At 37.6% G+C, this 19,205-nt stretch overlaps 1 protein-coding gene across 2 annotated transcripts in view; it reads left to right on the top strand.

The window, feature by feature from the left end:
- LOC121507375 (arf-GAP with coiled-coil, ANK repeat and PH domain-containing protein 3-like) overlaps window positions 1–19,205 on the top strand; it is a 73,603-nt gene that overhangs the window by 51,981 nt on the left and 2,417 nt on the right. Inside the window, exons 9-24 of one of the 2 annotated variants that reach the window (XM_041783675.1) lie at window positions 138–212; window positions 1,910–1,921; window positions 10,782–10,894; window positions 11,139–11,190; window positions 11,451–11,551; window positions 11,760–11,871; window positions 11,980–12,215; window positions 12,709–12,778; window positions 12,936–13,030; window positions 13,249–13,469; window positions 13,609–13,701; window positions 13,888–13,980; window positions 14,348–14,571; window positions 15,931–16,040; window positions 16,453–16,563; window positions 17,010–17,071. In XM_041783675.1, the coding sequence (XP_041639609.1) occupies window positions 138–212; window positions 1,910–1,921; window positions 10,782–10,894; window positions 11,139–11,190; window positions 11,451–11,551; window positions 11,760–11,871; window positions 11,980–12,215; window positions 12,709–12,778; window positions 12,936–13,030; window positions 13,249–13,469; window positions 13,609–13,701; window positions 13,888–13,980; window positions 14,348–14,571; window positions 15,931–16,040; window positions 16,453–16,563; window positions 17,010–17,071 (1,780 nt within the window). Of the gene's footprint in view, window positions 1–137; window positions 213–1,909; window positions 1,922–10,781; window positions 10,895–11,138; window positions 11,191–11,450; window positions 11,552–11,759; window positions 11,872–11,979; window positions 12,216–12,708; window positions 12,779–12,935; window positions 13,031–13,248; window positions 13,470–13,608; window positions 13,702–13,878; window positions 13,981–14,347; window positions 14,572–15,930; window positions 16,041–16,452; window positions 16,564–17,009; window positions 17,072–19,205 lie in introns of both variants that reach the window. The other variant, XM_041783674.1, reaches the window with a different exon arrangement.

Genomic DNA, 19,205 nt, shown 5'->3' with positions numbered 1-19,205 from the left:
CTGACAAAAATGCCTATGAACATGGCCCATATCTTTGGCTAGCTGCATGTGCATCATTTCCTCTCTTTGCATTGCCTTTGTTGCGCTCAGTTTAGTTTATCCGTCTTACTAGCTCTGCTATTATTTTCTCTTTGCAGCTGGATCAGCTGGTGATCGACTCGGCCATGGAGAAGAGGGAGCTGGAGCACAAACACGCTCTCATCCAGCAGAGAGTGAGATAACAACACAAGCCTTCACATCCCCCATTCACTGCCCTTACATCTCTCCTACTGTCTCTCTTTTTCCACTGTCATCTACATGCAGCAAGTATAAGGAAAATTAGCCATTTACAAAATCAAGCATGCCCAGAGTTAAGATGTAACTGTCAGAATTGAATGCAGTATTTGCAGCTGTTAGCTGTGGCCGTGATAAAGTGTCACACATTAATCTGATCAACCTTTGAATACAGATAAGTTTCCTAAGAAGTGGCTGAACTAGATTTTTTCTCTTCACAGAAGTAAATCAAAGATTATTTAGTCTCACGTTGCATGACGCATCCTCCTGATTAAGGCTTCATTTAAGCTGTAACAATGACATGTTTTAGGAAAGGTAATTTATGGGTCTGTCTTTCTGGTATTTCAACTGAATAATATCTTGATAGACCATCAAGTTTGTTTGGAGAAAGGCAGCGCTGTGTTATTTTGGTGTTGTCTGTTATATATCTTCAAGCTTCTGTCTATGCCTCTTCCTTGATTCACAGAGTCCATTTGTTAGCTTAAAACTAAAAAACTTGAGAAGAAAAAGCCTTAAAACTCAGCTGAACTCAGCTTTAAATTTATTTCGGTCAGGAACAATCTCGTCATACATTATAGCTCTGCTCAAAAGATGCTCTGGGTTAGTCAAAGAGCATGCTTCGACTTTCCAGGGAGCACATAGCTAGAAACCCCCATATAGATGAATAAATTAATGCCGATGCGTACTAAATGCTATTAAGATTAGTTTAAAGTTACACAACAACAGAGAAACGAGGAAGAAGGTCATAATGTACCATAAAACTAAAATAAATGTAAGTACCCTCATTTAAAAAGAAAATTTGAATTTTAAAAAAATTAAAAGAAAAAAATGAAAATATTAAGGAACATGTTAATACACATTTTTGAGGCCTAATGTAAAAAAAAAAAAACTGTAAAAAATCAGACAAATATTATATTTTCAGTTTATTTTGAAAAACACATAGAGAATTTGACATTTTAACAACCTGAGGCAATGGGCTGCAAAGTTTTGGGGCATAAAATCAGAAAACTCTCTCACCCAGTGCTTGTGTGAATCAGAATGAATCTGATCATTGATCAGAACAAGATTATTTGCATTGTGTTGTTGTCTCATCAGAATAAAATTCTCACGCAAAGATAGTGTGATATATTTAATGGTTGGGTCACTCGACTGAACAAAAACAATTCTTTCAAACCCTCACCCTGCCCCGCAGTCGTGTTCCTGCACAGATGCACAAAACGCATCCATCTGTTACCTGCAGGGGTGCCAACAACTTATACTGCCAAACTTGGCCAATCCCTCTGATTGACTGAGTTGCACAGAGCCAGAAACCTGCTAGACACAGCTCGGGGCTTTGTGTCTGACCCTGTGGCATTACAGCCTCCAAATCTTTAATCTGAAAGCCTGACAAAGGCTTGTAAATACTTGCTGAATGTTGTTTTGTTTGCTACACAACGATATGAACACACTTGCTGCCTAAGGAGCTGCTGCTTCAAAACAAGAGGAACCCTCTAACAACATAAAGCTGTTTACTGAAATGTCTTACATTAACATATTTGGCTTTATGGTGAAATGTAATCAGCTTTAATTTGTATTTACGCTTTTTTCCCTCTCTGTCTTTTTCTTTCTCTCTTTGCCTTTGCCTGACCTCATCCAGACTCTGATGCAGGTGAGTTTATATTTTTCATTTATCTAAACATTAAAGTATCCACATCCTAAATAATACACTCAAATATTTAAAATAAACTTTGCTAGAGTTTCTAAGGCTCTTAAAGGTGATTTGTCTGCTTCATTATGTAATAACTTCACAAGACGAACAGCTCAACAAAAACAGCATTTTAAGATGTTGTTTACCTGGCCTGCACTGGCAGAAATGTCAGATTTCTTATAAGAGGATTGGGTTTTTCAGTGCTGGAGTTCTTTGAGCTCTGCTGCAAATCAGGATCACAATGTCTCAAACACAGAGCCTTTTTTTATCCTACATTTGATTAAATAAAGCACATGCTGTTCTTGCTTTTTCAGTGACAGTTGTGTGCTTGTTTTTCTTTTCCCTGCGCTTATTGGTAGATAAAATCTCTGGATTGTTACCAACCACTCATCTGAGCACACGAGTGGTCTGAAAGCTTCAGTGTTTACATCAAATACCAAGTTTGAAAATGCACATCTAAAACAATCTTGTAAATCATGAACCTGCAAGTGTATGTGTTGTAAAACAGATTGAGAGCCTGATGTGTATGGAGTCAAAACACCAGGATATAAACTTTTGACAGGGCCTATTAATATCAAAAGTTTAAACAGTTCAACCTTCTTATAGACAAGTGCTTCCCAAAGTGTGGGCTGGGGCCCAACAGTGGGCCCTAGAGGAACTGTGGGTGGGCTGAGAGAGGTCATGTACAATAACCATAAAAATAAAAAAAAATTAATGTCTGAGAAGTATCAAAACACAGCCAGAAATTTTAACGCGTCACCTTTATGTCATTAATTTTGTCTGATGTATACAACCGGTGTCACCGTTTATTTTGCGTTGGATTAACTGCTGACACACTGGTTAACGCTCTACCCCACACTCTTCTCGATGTTAAGAATTAATCAGTGCCCTGGGAGACATGAAAAGTTCTTGGGAATATTTTGCTGGGCCACAAAGTACATTTGAGTTGAAATGTGATTTTGCAGATGCCTGATTAAAACAAAATAAATTGCAGTGGCCCATTAATTCTACTATGTGAGCCACACTTTCAGAGTAATGCTGATGTTTCTGAAAGCAAAGGTTTTGCATTAAAATTCATTTTCTGAAACAAAAATATGTAAAATAAAAGGTAAATATTTGAGTCCCATGTTATGAATGTACAATAGTTTTTTGGTGGGCCATGGTCATACTGAAGATGGGGAGACTGTTATAGGCAAATATGTTCTTGTGCAATATGAACTTGCAGCTACAAGTACCTTGGTGTTGTTATTGGCAATAGGCTTTCTTTAATGAAAACACTGATGTTGTTTCCAAAAAATCCCAGCAGCAACAGAACTTCCCCCAGAAGCTCAACAAAATTTTTATCACTCCATGGTGGAATCAGCCCTAACTTTTGCCGTTGTCTCCTGGTTTCGTAGCCTCTCATTAGGAGACAAAAAGATCACATTGTTAAGGCTGGCAGTAAAATGACTGGTATTAAATTACCTTATCTGTCTTTAACTTTTTACAAGAGGGTAAAGTGTAAGGCTCAGTACATCATACAGTGTCCTGATCATTCTCTTCATTCTGAATTTGACCTCCTACCGTCTGGCAGGAGATTTAGATTACCAAAGACCAAATCCAGCAGGATGAAAAATTCTTTCATCACTCAAACCATTACAAAACTAAATTTAAAAAAGGATCAACTAAGAGGCTCTTTATTTTCCCAAACGATGTCTTTAGTGATGGTTTTGCATTCAGTTTTTATGTACTTTTGAATTTAGGTATTTTAGTGTTGTGTTTAAGTTTGAGTGATTGTGTTTCTCGTGTATCAATTTTTTGGCCTGGACAGTAAAATTGAAGCTTTATATTTTTAAAGAAGATGCTCTAGATGTTTGAAATATTTAGCCCATGATAGAGACAGCTTTTTGTTTTCGTAACAATTGATGAGTCACAGTTATTTATTAATTGCTTCTAGTAAAGCGTGCATAAATCAATCCTCGGAGGACTATTCTTTAACTTCTAGAAGAAAAGTCTATTTTCTTGATGATTAAGTTGAATTATTGTCTGTTTATTGATCATGGAAAGAGAGAGCAATTCAATGGGAAAGACTGGCGCATATCACGGTTAGATCAGAAACAGTTTAAAGACAATCAGACAGAAACATGCAGCACAAACTTATTTCTCTCCTTTTTTCAGTTGTTTTTTCGTCATGTCGTAAAGAAACATTAATCCAGTTATAAAAATCACAAGTGACTCCCAGCAGGTGCAGTGTTAGTCACTGTTTTCATGTTTTAAAGGGGAAATGTTTTAAATGGCATTCAAAGAGTTAATTTGATATAAAAGTTTAACCAAGGAAAGACTACTATCTCATAAACCTTTAGGGTGGGCCCAGGCCCTTAAGGCCCACCCATAAAGCTGCACCTGTGTGGAGCTGCTTTATGGTTGCAACATGCCAGCTTCTGCTGCAAGAATCAGTAACTGGTTTAGTCCAGGGGTGTCAAACTCAATCACAGCAGGGGCCAGATTCTGGATTTAGGACTAACCTGAGGGCCTAACAGGGTCAACATTTAACCATAACCTCATTTTCACCAGTAATAAAATATGAAAAAAACAGCACAGATGATAAATCATTTGGAAATTCAAAAAGTAAAAATAATAAGTTTAAAAGCTTAAATCTGAGATAAAAATTCCAACTTATTAGTTCAAAATATCAGAACACGATATTAAAAATTTAAAAAATAATGTTTTAAAAGAGAAAAAATATGTAGAGAAAGTTGAAATCATAAGTTTGAAAGGTCAAAATATTAGATAAAATTTGAAATCATGAGTTTAAAGGTCAACATGACTTAAAATCTTAAATTTTAAGTCTGAAAGTTCAAAATATGAGATTAAAAAGCCAAAAATTAGGAGTTACAAATGTCAAAACATGAGCTAGAATTCAAAATAGTGACTAAAACAATTAAAAATAGCATTTAAATTCCAAATTTGGAGTGCAAAAGGTCAAAATATGATATAAAAAGTAAAAATTATGAATTCAAAATGTCAAATATGAGGAAAAAATAGAAATCATGAGTTTAAAAGTCAAAATGTGATATAAAAAGAAAACATTTGGAGTGTAAAAGGGCAACATATGATATAAAAAGTAAAAATTATGAATTTAAAATATCAAAATATGAGATTAGAAAGCCAAACTATGAGTTGAAAAGGTCAAAATATGACTTAAAATTTAAAATTGGGATCTAAAAAATAAAAATGTAATATATAAAGTCCAAATCATGAGTTGAAAAGGTCAAAGTATGAAAAGAAAAGTCAAAATCATAAGTTTGAGTCTTCATCTTGAGATGCAAAATTGAAATATGAAATAAAACACAAATTAATTTTTTCCCCCAGATTCTTGACTTTTTATGAAATTGTTTTTTACTTTTCTGACTTTTTCAGATTTTTATAGCTAAACAACTTACACTAGAGGAAATCTGCAGACCTCATACTGGTGGGCCAGTTAGAACATAAATATGATGTACAGATATGGCCCCCGGGCCTCGAGTTTGACACCTGTGGTTTAGACGCTTTATGTGTCTGTGTGTAGAATGATCCTGACTACTTCTAATGTGTGTGTTGGTGTGTGCTTGTGTGTTTTTAGCATCATAAAATGCAGATAACCTTTGCTATTAGAAAATGTTGTTTCTTGCTCTAGTGCGCTTGTGTGTTACCTAGTCTGTTAATGCATGTGTGGGCGAACTCGCCCCAACTTGTACTTTGTCCTAATTTTTCTGGAGTGAGTAGCCTTGTGCGACCTCATTCAGGCTTGTGAGTTTCATGTCTTGTCAAGAATAGTGTGTATTTTGTCTCCCTGAAATGTGACGCATCAAAGCTGCTTATTTTTATCTCTGGTATGATTCTGTCTTTGTTTTATTATCCTGGAGGTTCACATTACCTATTTGTGACACTTCTTACATCCATTTTTGCCATATTATTTCCACTTTTAAACCATTTATGCCACTTTCAAATATTTTAGCCACTTTCAACCAATTTTGGCCACTTTTTAACTGCTCTTCAATATTTTTCTGCCCATCTTTTGCATTTCTTAAACTGTTTTGCCCCTTTTAACCAATTGTTGCCACTTTCAACCAATTTTTGCTACTTTTTACAATTTTTGGCCCATTTTTAATCATTTTTTTCCCATTTTAACTGCTTTTCACCATTTTCACCAATTTTTGCCTAGCTTAACCCTTTTTTACACCTTTAAAATTATTTCATTATTTTTCCTTGTACTTTTTTGTATCCTGAAGTTTGTGCGCATCATGGCTTAGTTATGAAGTCTGACATTACTGTCCACATGGTTAAGTTCAGTGTGTCCTTCCACATGGTTAAAGTTACCAATAAAAAGGTAATTCAGTTGTAAGAAAAGAGGTTAACATCATGACAAAGGCTATATTATACCATAGCATTAATAAATAAAATTCATTTTTGTTGATTTGATAAGAGTGGTGATTGTTCAGGTTAAAACTAAAATATGGTTATCATAGATTAACTTTTCAATTGACCAGGATTCCCTCCATGGGCCTCCATGGTCTGAATCCTCTTCTGTACTGTAAACTCCATTTATCTTAGAACCTGAGTTCAGTGTGTAACAAAAGATTTTGGGTGATTTGACAGTGTATGATGCCAGCTGCAGCCCCTTATCCTCCTCTGACTTCTGCCAGATCCAGCCAGAGTCAACAGATGGCATTTTGACACACACTGTTTGATTTAATGTGAGGGTAAGAGATGGAGGAAGACAAAGAGCGGGCAGATGAGCAAGGCGGAGAGCAGCTATAGGTGCCAGTCACAAAGTATAAAAGAGGATAAAACTGTAGATGAAGAGAGAGAAATATACTTTGCTTTACTGATTTAAAATGTGGATGATTGCTCTACCATGACTTGAGCAGAATTAAGCTATTTAGTGGACATTTTGTGTGATATTATTCAAGACCTATATGACCTATCTTTGCTTTATAGGTATTTTTTAAAGTTCCTGTGGGGAGTTTTAGGCTGGCTATAAAAACAGACTGAAATTAAAATAAATGCCTCTTTATGACTTGCAAACGCAAATGCAGTTATCTGCATACAGTATGTTTATTCCTGTTTCATTATTTAAATGCAGGAATTTGATTTAGTCATTTTTAAAATGAAGCAAGATGAAATTTTTTCCAGATAATTCAACTTATACATATGAAGGAAGGAATTAGCAAATAGATAAAATACTGCTTGGTCTACAGGGGGGCACCAAAATCAGCCAGAACCAAAAGTTCCTCACAGCAGCTTTAATTTGATCTCATCTTCATTTTTATACAAAGCATTCCTTAAAAAAGCCTGCAGATAGAAAAAGATGGGAAAGAGCAGCACCATCAAAAAAAAAAAAAAAAAAAAAAAAAATGCCAAGACCGGTTTTCAAAATTTCCCCCCTTTGTTTTTAAAACTGCCCCTGCTTTATGCAAATTTAGCAGTACAGGAGCAGTTATTGAATTATAGATGGTATACATGCTTTATTAATAGGCCATTAAATAACTGAAGTAGCATTTAGAAAGGAATAAGATGGGATGGTTTTTAGGCAAAGTTGAATGTCATTATACACATTTAAGAGACATCTGGGTGCATATGATAGTTGTGATTAAAACTATTTCATTTGAATTCTTTGGCTGCTATGACTGTGATTGTGGTCATTTTCATCATAAAGATATCTGCTCAGCGACGACAAACTTCTTGACTCATTCTATAACTCGTCCTTTACAATCTTTTTCTTCTTTTTTCTTTGATTTGACTGTTTTCTGTAAATCTTCCACTGCCTTACCCTCATACATTCCTTCTTTGTCTGTCTCTCCCTCCACACGCCTCATTCTCCCGCTTTTTCCTCTCTTTCACAGCACTCTTTCACTCTTTTATGTGTGCAGGACTTCATTGTGGCTCTCAGGGGGATAGTGCCCTCCTCTCTCTTCTCCTCTATTGTTACAACATTTGGCTGTACAACTCTTTTTAAGTCAAAGTGAGGTAAACAGAGCGACAAAAACAGAGAAAATTGTGATAGAAGCTTGTGTTGGGTGTGAGAACAAATATAATATTACTGTGGAGAATGTATGTAAATTTCAGCACTTTTTATTGCTTTTATTTAAAAAAATATAACCTCAGTTGCTGAATCAGTAATCTGTGCTTGTTTACTTTTGTTTACTCCATTCCTGCTTGCGGCCTGTTTTAATGCTTATAATCTTTTGAGGATTTTTTTTTTTTACAACATGGCATTAAACATCTCCAGTCTCCTGCTGAGGCCCTTTGAGTGAAATTATCTAATACTAAACATCCAACTTACCCAAAAATGCCACACACACAAAAGTAATAAAATGGTACTTAAGAGTGGGCTTTTGCAGAAGGATGCATGTTCATGTCATTTTAAGTTAAATATAGCCTTTCTTAATTAATATATATCACTTGACACATGCCGTAGATGGCGTCATGTTAAATGCACCACACTCCAGTGATGTTGATTCAGAGTTCTGGTATAAGGCAGCATTGTGACAGAGTGGTGTTATTTTACTAACGCAGGGCTATTGAACAGGTGTTCCTGTTTTGTCCACCCAAAGTACCGACTAACATGCATAGCCTACTTTAGTAATATATGCAGCATAAAAACGTTTTGTTAGTCTCGTGTTTTGATACAAACTCATGCAGTTGTTGAGCCGCCTGTGCCAAAGCTACATGTGTGCTACAGTCCTCCATGGTCCTGGCTGATTTAAGGTGGGAAGAGGGGGCTCCAAGCTGGTGTTTGGGGAGTAATAATGTCAGCTTGATTAAGCAGCAATAGTGTTCAGACAGATGGAAAGCCGACTCCTCCAAACTGTGGAAGTAACCCCGGGCCTCGGAATACCTCGAGAGGAGCCTTAAATCTCGGTGTGGGGTGGGGAGGAGGCACAGAGCCAGCGTAAAAAATGAAAACGTTTGATCTCCGGCAGCCGTGGCGGGGTCACCGGGGCACGAGGACCCTGTGACAGCTGTATGCTAATGAGGGCTCGCGCCGGGGTCCACGCGGCCGGGGCTTTGTGCAGGTGGCGTTGAGTGAAGGAACGCCACGAGCGCGCTGGTGCTAGCTTTCAGTCTACTGCGGAGCCGCGTGCGGTGCGCGTGTTTACTCCTGCTGTAGCCTCAGCTTAACATCGTGAAACTCAATGGATATTAAGTTTTTGTAATTTAGCTCTAAAAAACTATTTATCTATTACTGAGGCTTTTGAAATTAGTCTGTTGAATTAGAGATGCTGGATGTCAGTGTGGTTAAGATGAAGATATTTGGCAGACTGGACTTTACGCTGGTGAGGAATTGTATTTCATCTGCTATTTTTTGATATTTGTTTTAATAGGTTTAAAGGACATTTTTCAAATATTACTATTTCAAGTAAACATTTTAAAGTAGCTACAGTAAATTATAACGGCACAACAAATATTGACCCCAAACATGGGTTGAAAAAAAGTGATGCAAGAAGTATGCTAGGCTATAAGATAAACAGTAATAGTGTTGTTTCTTCCTATGTCAGTTTTCTGTTTTTCAGTATGTTTTCCAATGAAAAAAAAAACCTCTCCTTTTTTGAATAAATAATGAAAATGTTCTCAATACACCTATCTTCTAAATATTTCCTATGTAACAGGTAAGCTGTCTGTGTATATGTGATATATGTTTGGTGTTAATGGCATATACTAAATCTGTGTTAATGTTTTGGAGAAGTTAACATCTATGTTGCTGGTTTGGCCTTTACATCTAATAAGATTAAAGTAAAACAAATATTGCAGCAGTATGTTTGTTTATTTGAGTCATATGTTGCAGCTGTCTGAACCATAAGGCAAAAATGATTGATTTGAGTTGAGTTGTTGCGGAATAAAATGCTTAAAACAGTTGTGTTATCTGAGGATATCAATGAAAGGACCTTTATTTTTAAAAAAAGTCTGAGAGGCAATATGACAACAGTGAAGTTAAAACAGTTATTCATTTAAAGAGAAAAAACTGAATGATTTAATATCAAAAGAGAGACAATATCAGAGCAAACAGAGCATGGTTGTATGTGTTTGTGTTAATGTGTGCAGTCATATGCCATATGCCCACTATTACCTTACCCCAAATCAAAGGCCTCTCTAACAATAGTGAAACTCAACCTCAGACTGGTCTCTCTCATTTAAATCTGTTTCCTCACCTTTCTGAGCAGATGCCATCTGGCTGAGCGTGTCTTTTTAGGAAATAAAACTCAGTGGGGACAGACTGAAATGAAAAGTGAGACTTTTTTAAGCTTAAAGATTCTTAAACTGAACTTTTACAAGCAAGTGTGGGGATGAAGAGATTGACTTTATTGTGTAAAAGGTAAACAATAGTAGCATTGTATCACACAGCTACTGTGTGTGGTGATAAGGTGTTATCTATGTTTCCTCTCACTCACTTTGGTGGACTTTTATACCTGTTGCAGACTGTCACCTGACCTAATCTCACTTTAGCTCTTTCTGAACTTTGCAATAGGTTTAGAGACTAAAGATTAAGAATCACATTAGGAAATTGAGATCTTACAGTCAGTATCAAAAAAGACACATCTTCACAGCAACCAGTATACTGTGTATTTTATTGTACCTATGAGGATGATCATCAGAGTTCAAAACAGACCTCTGATAAAATGTTCCTTGAGTTAAATTGATTGGTTGCTAATGTGTTTGATTTTGTATGCAAAGCTGTGGCAAAGTTTCCAAAAGAGCAGCTTAAAACATCAACTCTCACTGGTAACTGGATGTTTATTTTCTTAAAAAATCTAAAGCAGGAACCCAGCATTTACCATGTGTCTTTGTCCTCTCCCTGCAGGACTTTTCTTACGATGACCCCAAGCTGGAATTCAATGTGGATGCCCCAAATGGTGTCGTCATGGAGGGCTACCTTTTCAAGAGGGCCAGCAATGCATTCAAGACCTGGAATAGGTAAGAGAAGAAAAAAGAGACATTTAAAACTTGAGTAAAATCCAGGAGATGCTTATCCTTGCAAAGCAGATGGACTGGCCCAATTCCAAGTTTGGATATGGGAAATGGTCTAGTTAGCGTGGGTTAGAAAAAGCTAATAGAATAACAAGGACACAGTGAAAACAAGTGACAAAGAAAGAGATGTTTTAATGACCTTTGATGGATCTTGTTTTTTTCTAACTTCATACCTTCTCTCCTCTCTGAGGCGGTGGTTTTCTATACAAAACAGTCAGCTGGTCTACCAAAAGAAACTCAAGGTACAGTTTTTATCTTCTTGATTAACTGTTTGTGTTTGTGTGCCAAGAATTTTTATTTTTCATCCCTACAACTAAATTATTTGAAGGCAATGTTTTGACAGTTTTTATTTATAGGTCTCTTTATCCGTAATATGCACATCAAAGCCATGCACTGACACGTCCTCATTTGCCAGTTATGAGCAGACAAACCTGTTTGGTGCAGCTTCCAGTCAAATAACTCAATGCAAGATGGTCGTGACACTTCTCTCTGCCAATAACAGGACTCTTTGACGGTGGTTGTGGAGGACTTGAGACTGTGCTCGGTCAAACCATGTGAAGATAACGAGAGAAGATTTTGCTTTGAGGTGGTTTCACCTACCAAGTGAGTGTGCGTTTGTGGTTTTATATCACAAAAGACTTCAATTCTTTTAGATCACAACCTTTATGACAGCATTTCTGTTTTGTTGTCCTTCAAATATGGATTAATTAGTTTCTTATAACTGATAATAATTTAATGATCAGACAAAACATGAACCTCATTAGCATGACAGTCATATGATATTATACAACTGTCATATTCCTTGCCGTAGGAGCTGTATGCTGCAGGCAGAGTCTGAGAAGTTGCGACAGGCTTGGATCCAGGCTGTCCAGGCCAGCATTGCCTCTGCTTACAAAGACATCACAGACAATTATTACATTGAGGTATGAACGCAAATTCACACAGCCAGTGACATGAGTTTCAGTCTTTTTCATAGCAATCTTGTCCCTGTTGTGCTTAATTCTGACTGCCCTGTCTGCTCATCTCCACAGCGCTTGGACCGCACCGCCTCCCCCTCTACCAGCAGCATCGACTCAGCCAGTGAGCCCAGAGAGAGGGGGGAGAGGGCTGACAGGGGAGTACGGGGAGGAGGTGGGGAAAGCCTCCTTCAGAGGGTGCAGAGCCTGCCGGGAAACGAGTTGTGCTGTGACTGCGGCCAAGTAGCTCCATGCTGGGCCTCCATCAACCTGGGAGTTCTGCTCTGCATCGAGTGCTCAGGCATCCACAGGTAACTACAAACAAATAAGAGATCAAAAGACAAGTAGCAGAGCACTGATGATATAAGTGACATGAATCATATTGTATTATTTTTGCACTGGTTTCCTTGGAGTAGCGACATATTAATTTATGCTGTTTCAAGCTGTTTCATGAAATCAGCTATCGTAAAAATAAAAAAAAGCTTATAGTTCACAATACAAAAGATGAGGATACTGGTGGTAACCACAGTAGAAACTATATGTGGTTTCAGAAAAGATTGATTGAATTAATTCTGCAGGGGTGTGAACATAAAGTTACCAGAGCGAATGTTTAACCCATAAGTCTGAAGGTTTTTTCTCCTTTTTCTAAAACTTTCTGAGAATTATAAGTGTTGAGAAACAGAAAATGTCTCCCACCTCAGGCAGTTGTGTGGGAGGGAAGATGTACTAAAATCCTGAAGAAGGATAAAAACTAGTCTTAAAGTTAACTTTCTTTACATAATCTATTTTTTCTCATTTCTTTAGGAGTTTAGGCGTCCATTGCTCCAAAGTGCGCTCACTGACGTTGGACTCATGGGAGCCAGAATTGCTTAAGGTGCGTCTCCTCTACACATTGCTTGCAGCTTTCCCTTTGCAGAAAACTTCTTCACTCACAGCTGCATTTATAATTTCTTTTATATCATCTGAAACTTTTGTACTTTTTCTGTCTTTGTCTCCTGTCCTTCTTTGTTCTCCTCTCTTCCCTTTGTTAGCTGATGTGTGAGCTGGGGAACACTGTGATCAATCAAATTTATGAGGGAGCCTGCGAGGAACTGGGAGCCAAAAAACCTGGACCATCCAGTTCAAGGTCATTTTTTTTTTATTCCAGGGAGAACACTGGCAAGAGGAAAATTGTTATGCCAAAAGGAAAAAAGCTGCTTTTCAACCTACATTCAGTTTTGAAATACTTCTGAATAGTGCCACTCTTGTGTCAGTTAGATTGAAATCACAAATTTGGATTGTATTTGTCCATAAATCCAGACTCAACGCAATTTTAATTGTAAGTCTTCTATCATATGCCCGCAGACAGGAGAAAGAAGCCTGGATCAAGTCTAAATATGTGGAGAAACGCTTCCTAAAGAAGATGAGTGGGAGTGAGGCATTGGTGGAAGGAGAGAGGAAGTCTCGGCAGTGGACAGTGAAGAAGTGTCATCGGCACAACAGCTCCATACGAGCCCCCAACAAGGCCCGGAGGAAATACCATCGCTATGAGCCAGGCAGTGCGTCACCTGCAAACCTGTCAGCAGGTTGGTTAAGAAAATTCATATCTCTGCTAAAAGCTAAAAGCTCAGGAAATAAATACCTTTGACATACATTACATAATTTACAATAAATCTCCTGAGCTCACACTGACATTTTGTGATATTTTGTCAATCATCTTAACAGCAGCTGCAGCAAAGTTTCGCCGGGACTCCCTGTTTTGTCCAGATGAGCTGGATTCACTGTTTTCCTACTTTGACACTGGCTCTGGTCCTCGCAGTAAGTCAACCAGATCACGCTGTTCATCTGATTTTCGTTTAAAGCTCCCTACTGTCAAATAACATGCATCTCTCCATATTTTCTAACATTTTAGATGGTTTTGTGCATATATGTATGTTTGAGTTGTGCATTAAGTGCTGTGTAATGATTAACGTGTCCGTGGCTTGGCGATGCTTGGCCCCGCAGGTCTTAGCAGCGACAGTGGCCTGGGAGGAAGCACTGACGGCAGCACAGACATCCTGGTGTTTGGCTCAGTGGTGGACAGTGTCACAGAAGAAGGTATTAGTCTGTTGTTGAGAATATAAGTGTAGGTAAGGGTTGGCAAATCATATAATTAGTTTGGAAAACACTTATTTGAATGTGGAAAATTGGAAACAAAGACATGGATGTGAAGTCCAATCCAGTCAATTAATCCATGAAGTAAGCAGGCATCGATTCTCTCCTCTCCACTGAGAATTCTTTGAACCATGCTCACCTTGGGGAACAATTAAAGAAAATCAAGCAATATTAGAAGAACAAGGCTTAATGGAGAGGAGTAGCCTCAACATTTACCACAAAACATTGAAACTATCCCAGTACTGAATTCATACTGATATTTAACAGAACACTTCTTCCTCTTTTTATCCATCTTTTTTTGTACCTGCAGAAGAGGAGTCAGAGGAGTCCTCCAGTGGCGAGGTGGAGATAGAACAGGAAGTTCATTCAGACCCTGAAGACCCAAGGGAGCTTCACCCTGGAGCACTCCTGCACCGATCCTCTCGTCTACACAACCTACCGCTCATGGCAGAGGCTTTAGCACACGGTGCTGACGTACACGCTGCTAGTGAGGAGGAGGAGGGGAAGACGCCTCTTATTCAAGCCGTTATTGGGGTAAGAAACTGTTTACCAAGGACTTTAGAAATGGTAGGATTTTTTATCATGTAATTAAAATAGCACATCCTGGTTGGAACTTCATGAGATATAATCTCATGCATATAATAGCATATAATCTGCCTAGGGTGTCAGAGTTTGTTATGCAAAACATGCGCAATGCTCTTTATTGAAAAACAGCACCACAGCTTCTCATGCATCAAGCTGCAAAACAAGAAAACAGGAGCTGACAAACTGAGGAAATGCTATCTTGAATTTGTAAAGGACTAAGCAAAGGTGGTGGGGTAAAAAATATTTTTTAAACTGTATTTTTTCATGAATTGTTTTATGGATACAATTTTGTTTATACTGACATAAATGTCTGATATAACTTTAAAACAAGGAGTAAAACATGTAACCAAGAAGCCACAACAACATTAAAAATGATTTTAAAAAGCACCCAAACAAAGACATACTTCAGAGATCTGGACAAGAAGATAACAGAACACACACAAACCAAAACAAAACACAGGGTCTGTTTAAGGGCATCCAAGGTGATTATGTGCTGCTATTAAAAATACTTTCAAAACAATATTTGATATGATTTTATGTTAATGAGACACATTGACTAATAATTATTAAAATAAGTTCAGAAATTGTTTATATAACTTGGAGTATAGGCAGCAAAAATGTCTATTACAGTTTTAGATTACTTTATGCTGCCATTAGTAAATATAAATGGTTTAAAAAACATAAAACCTAAAACTCTTTTTATACACTTTAACATTTAGAAGTCTGTGATCATCTATCATCAAATGCTCCTCCAGTTATAACTGGAGTCAGATTAATTCAAAATTGTTTTTTGTTTTTTTAACTTAAAATAGAAATAATCTAATGTAAAGTTCAAATACATTTTGTCAAAATAATGTAACACAGAAATTAGTGACAGTGAAATCAGACTTGTAAAATTTGACCCAGAAGGAAAACAAACTCATTGTCAAAGAAAACACTAGAATAACATGATTTGTGAATTATTGAAGTTGATTAATAATGTAACAAATGAGTAAAATATAAATATTAGAAAAGGTCAAATTCAATAAATGTCAGACCTAAAAAGATTGACCCTAAGTTTTATTTTGAAAATACTGATGTTCTGTGCTGTAATTTTTTTGATGGATATAAGAAAATTCAAAATCTTGTCCATCAAGATGTCGTCTGTACTAAGAATTTCTGGGTGCTCCCTCTTGTATTAGGGTTTAAAAGCAAACAGTTTTTTTATATCAGCTAACCGAGAAGCAATGTTTTTAATGCTAAAATAGTTATAAAAAACTTCAGAGTGAAATAAAACTAAGAAAAACATCTCCTGTTGGTCTTTTTCAGAGCTCTCTGATTGCCTGTGAGTTCTTGCTGCAGAACGGAGCCGACGTGAACCAGAGAGACATGAGGGGCAGAGGCCCTCTGCACCATGCCACCTATCTGGGACACACCGGGTAAGAAATGTCTGTAAGAGGAAGTTTCTGTGACTCTTGCATTCATGTTCCAGCCTGAAATTCCTGATATGGTGAGTCTGTGGTAGTATTATGTAAAATCAACAGCTCCAGTAGAGAATGTCACTATTTTTCTTTGACAGTTAATCATCTGAATCTTACATGGTTGCAAATGGGGTATGCAGTCGAGCAGCAAATGTCAGTCTAAAAAAAGAAAACATTTCTGAGATACTCTCACTGAAAGTTATTCATTCTTGGAGGACCTCTTCTTTCTTATCACACAAAATCTTGTTCCAAAACATCATTAGTGAAGGTTTTAAAACATGAAACATAGTCTGTGAGGTGACTGTGATTTATTCTACCATTTACAATGTTTCTCATGTTCTGTCTCTGTGTTTGCGTCTTGTTTTAACAGTCAGGTGTGTCTGTTCCTGAAGAGAGGAGCATCACAGACAGAGGTGGACGAGCAGGGACATGACCCTCTGAGTATCGCTGTCCAGGCCGCCAATGCAGACATAGTCACCCTGTAAGTAAACTAATTTCTTCATCTACAAACATTCTTTGGTGCTTCTTATGAGCAAGATCTTGAATCACAAGATATCCATAATTTTCCATGATAAATGCCACTGAAAGTATTTTATGATAGAATTGAGTATGACAGTCACAAATGTTTATCTAAATCAGCTTTAGCCAACTTAAAGCACTATCTGTTGCTTCTAGTGCAGATTTGGATAATAACTCTAGAGAGGTGATTTTTCACCTCATAATTATTCCTAATTGTCCTCTTTTCTCTTTCTTCTTCCCCACCACATCCTTATCCTTTTACTCATTTTATTTTGTTTCTTTTTTTCACATCTACATTTTGCTCTTTAAATCTTTGCCCCTTTTCTGATCTCTCCTTCCATGTGCATCCCCACTCTTCAATCCCATTTCTCTTCCTACCTCTACTTTTTTCCCTCCCCTCTCCTCCAGATTGCGTCTAGCACGGATGAACGAAGAGATGCGAGAGGCAGAGGCTCCCTTGGGTCAACCAGGTCAATACCCCAGCAGCAGCCCCACCGAGCAGCAATATAGGAAGTGCATCCAGGAATTCATCTGCCTCAACATAGACGAGTGCTAGTGGTCACTTCTGTACCCCAGAGCTCGTTCTCTTTCTCTGCATATAAATAGAGAATATATAAATATTCCTGCTGACTGGGAAGATAAAATAATCATGTAGAAGAAGTTGCCCTTAGACTCTGATCTAGAGTTACTTTCCCTGGTCATGGCTTAAGAGCAACTTCTTGTCTGCAGAGAGAGGAGCGTACCACTTTCTCATTATAGGGGTGTGTTACGTCGTAGGGAAACCCCTGATGGACCTTTTTAACTCTACCGACAATGCAGTCAACCACCTCCATTTCGCTGCATCACCACTATGTTTCTGCTTGTCGTTACACAGAACCACCCATGCTATGCTAGCTACATCACACACAGTAAAACCAACTTCTGCTTTTTGGTGTTTCACTAACAGGGTCGCACTCTAACCTATCATAATGTGGTGTAAACAGCGGTGTAAGGGTGTGGGTTTACTGTTGCCTAACAGCTCTTCCCTCTGGCTGCATTAACCCCCCCTCCCCCTACACCTCATAACTATCCAAAACATCCAACCTGTCCATCTCTGCCTAATCAGAGATGTAAATATAAGTATGTAGAAGTTATACGGATAATCTTCAAACTCTGTACTGTGGCATGAGGTGAAAATGGTATTTGTTCCATTTCTAAAAGAAAAAGAGTGCAGACAAGCTGCAATAGAGGTAGCCAAGGCTGTTTACTGTGTATAAAGAGGGGTCAGGAAGGGAAATTACATGTAAAACTGTGACAAGAATTACTGAAGGGCTCTAGGAGAAAGACCCTCATCTGCTTTGTAAGATATTGTGTGAGTGTGTGATGAGAGTGAATGAGTGCATGTGTCGGAGAATACTGAGAGACAGAGTTAAAGCATATATTATGGTACATTATGTAAAGGAAAAAAAGAAACCGTGCACTTTTCCCATTTACAGTATTATTATTTTCTTTATTTTTTTATCCAGTTGGTCTTTACATTGTTCATGTCGAGTCATGTCTATCTATTGTCTGTTTTATTTATGTTTATCTCCCTAGAGGACCAGTGCAATGCATTCTTGAGTGCAGTTTATGTCTGCACAACCGTCAATGATTGTCCTTCAAACCTGAGAAGCTTACATGGAATTTATGACAGGAAGTCTTTAGATTACATCATGTAATAGCATTCATAAATGATGCTTTTATTTCCCCTTTGGAATGGCCTTACAATGCTATGAATATGATTATTGGCATCAGAGCAGACCAGTGAAAGAGATTTTACTAGCTTATCAAAGGAAATCGTAGTTCCTTTTTAATATTAATTTTTGTCAAATAATGTTTACTCATAAGGATGAGAACTTGAGCTGTGACAAACCAGAGCAGAAAGTAAGGGAGGGAGTGAAAAAAAATGGATTTACCATCTGTACCATCAAACAGGTTTACTGCCTTTTCCAGAGAAAAAGTGTCTCGTGATGCCGTTCTTTAGTTGTAAATAGTCATCTAAGGTGATATCAAGGGGCACATTTATTCAGAGCTGTTCAAACTCTTGTGGGGTGTCTTCCCTCACTGGTCAATGCTTGCAGTTTTCTCTGCATGCCTCACCAGAGTTGTTTTCGGGTGCTTTAATATCGTTTGCATTCTGAGCATGATCAAAATATCTTTCTATGGTTTGATCACATTGTGCAGTGCAGTCCTGTGGAGTAAGCATGAACCACCATGACCCCTCTGGTGTCAGGTATAACTCTTACTTTATGCACCTCTGTGCCATTTTAAGCATCCACAGACCAAATCTGTGGAGACTTCATAATTCCTGATTATTTTTCTTCACAATACAGTGAATATTTTACTTATTTTTTCAATGTTGTGGTTTATTTTTCTCTGCCAAAGACTTTTTTAAAGGGAAAGTGTCTGACATTGTTGTATAATATCACCTTTTTTTTTTGTACTGAAACTGCTCAGAGTAGATACAGCGTAGTCTTACCATACTTTGTGAAGTGACAGAGTGGTAGAAACACTGTTGGTGTACTCACATGTTAAAAAGGTTACAGAAATGTGACAGACCGGAGAGGTTTTTGATATGGCAGGTCA

This window comes from Cheilinus undulatus, linkage group 3 (assembly GCF_018320785.1).
Source record: "Cheilinus undulatus linkage group 3, ASM1832078v1, whole genome shotgun sequence".
Lineage (NCBI taxonomy): Eukaryota > Metazoa > Chordata > Actinopteri > Labriformes > Labridae > Cheilinus > Cheilinus undulatus.
This window is presented reverse-complemented; position numbering and strand designations above follow the sequence as displayed.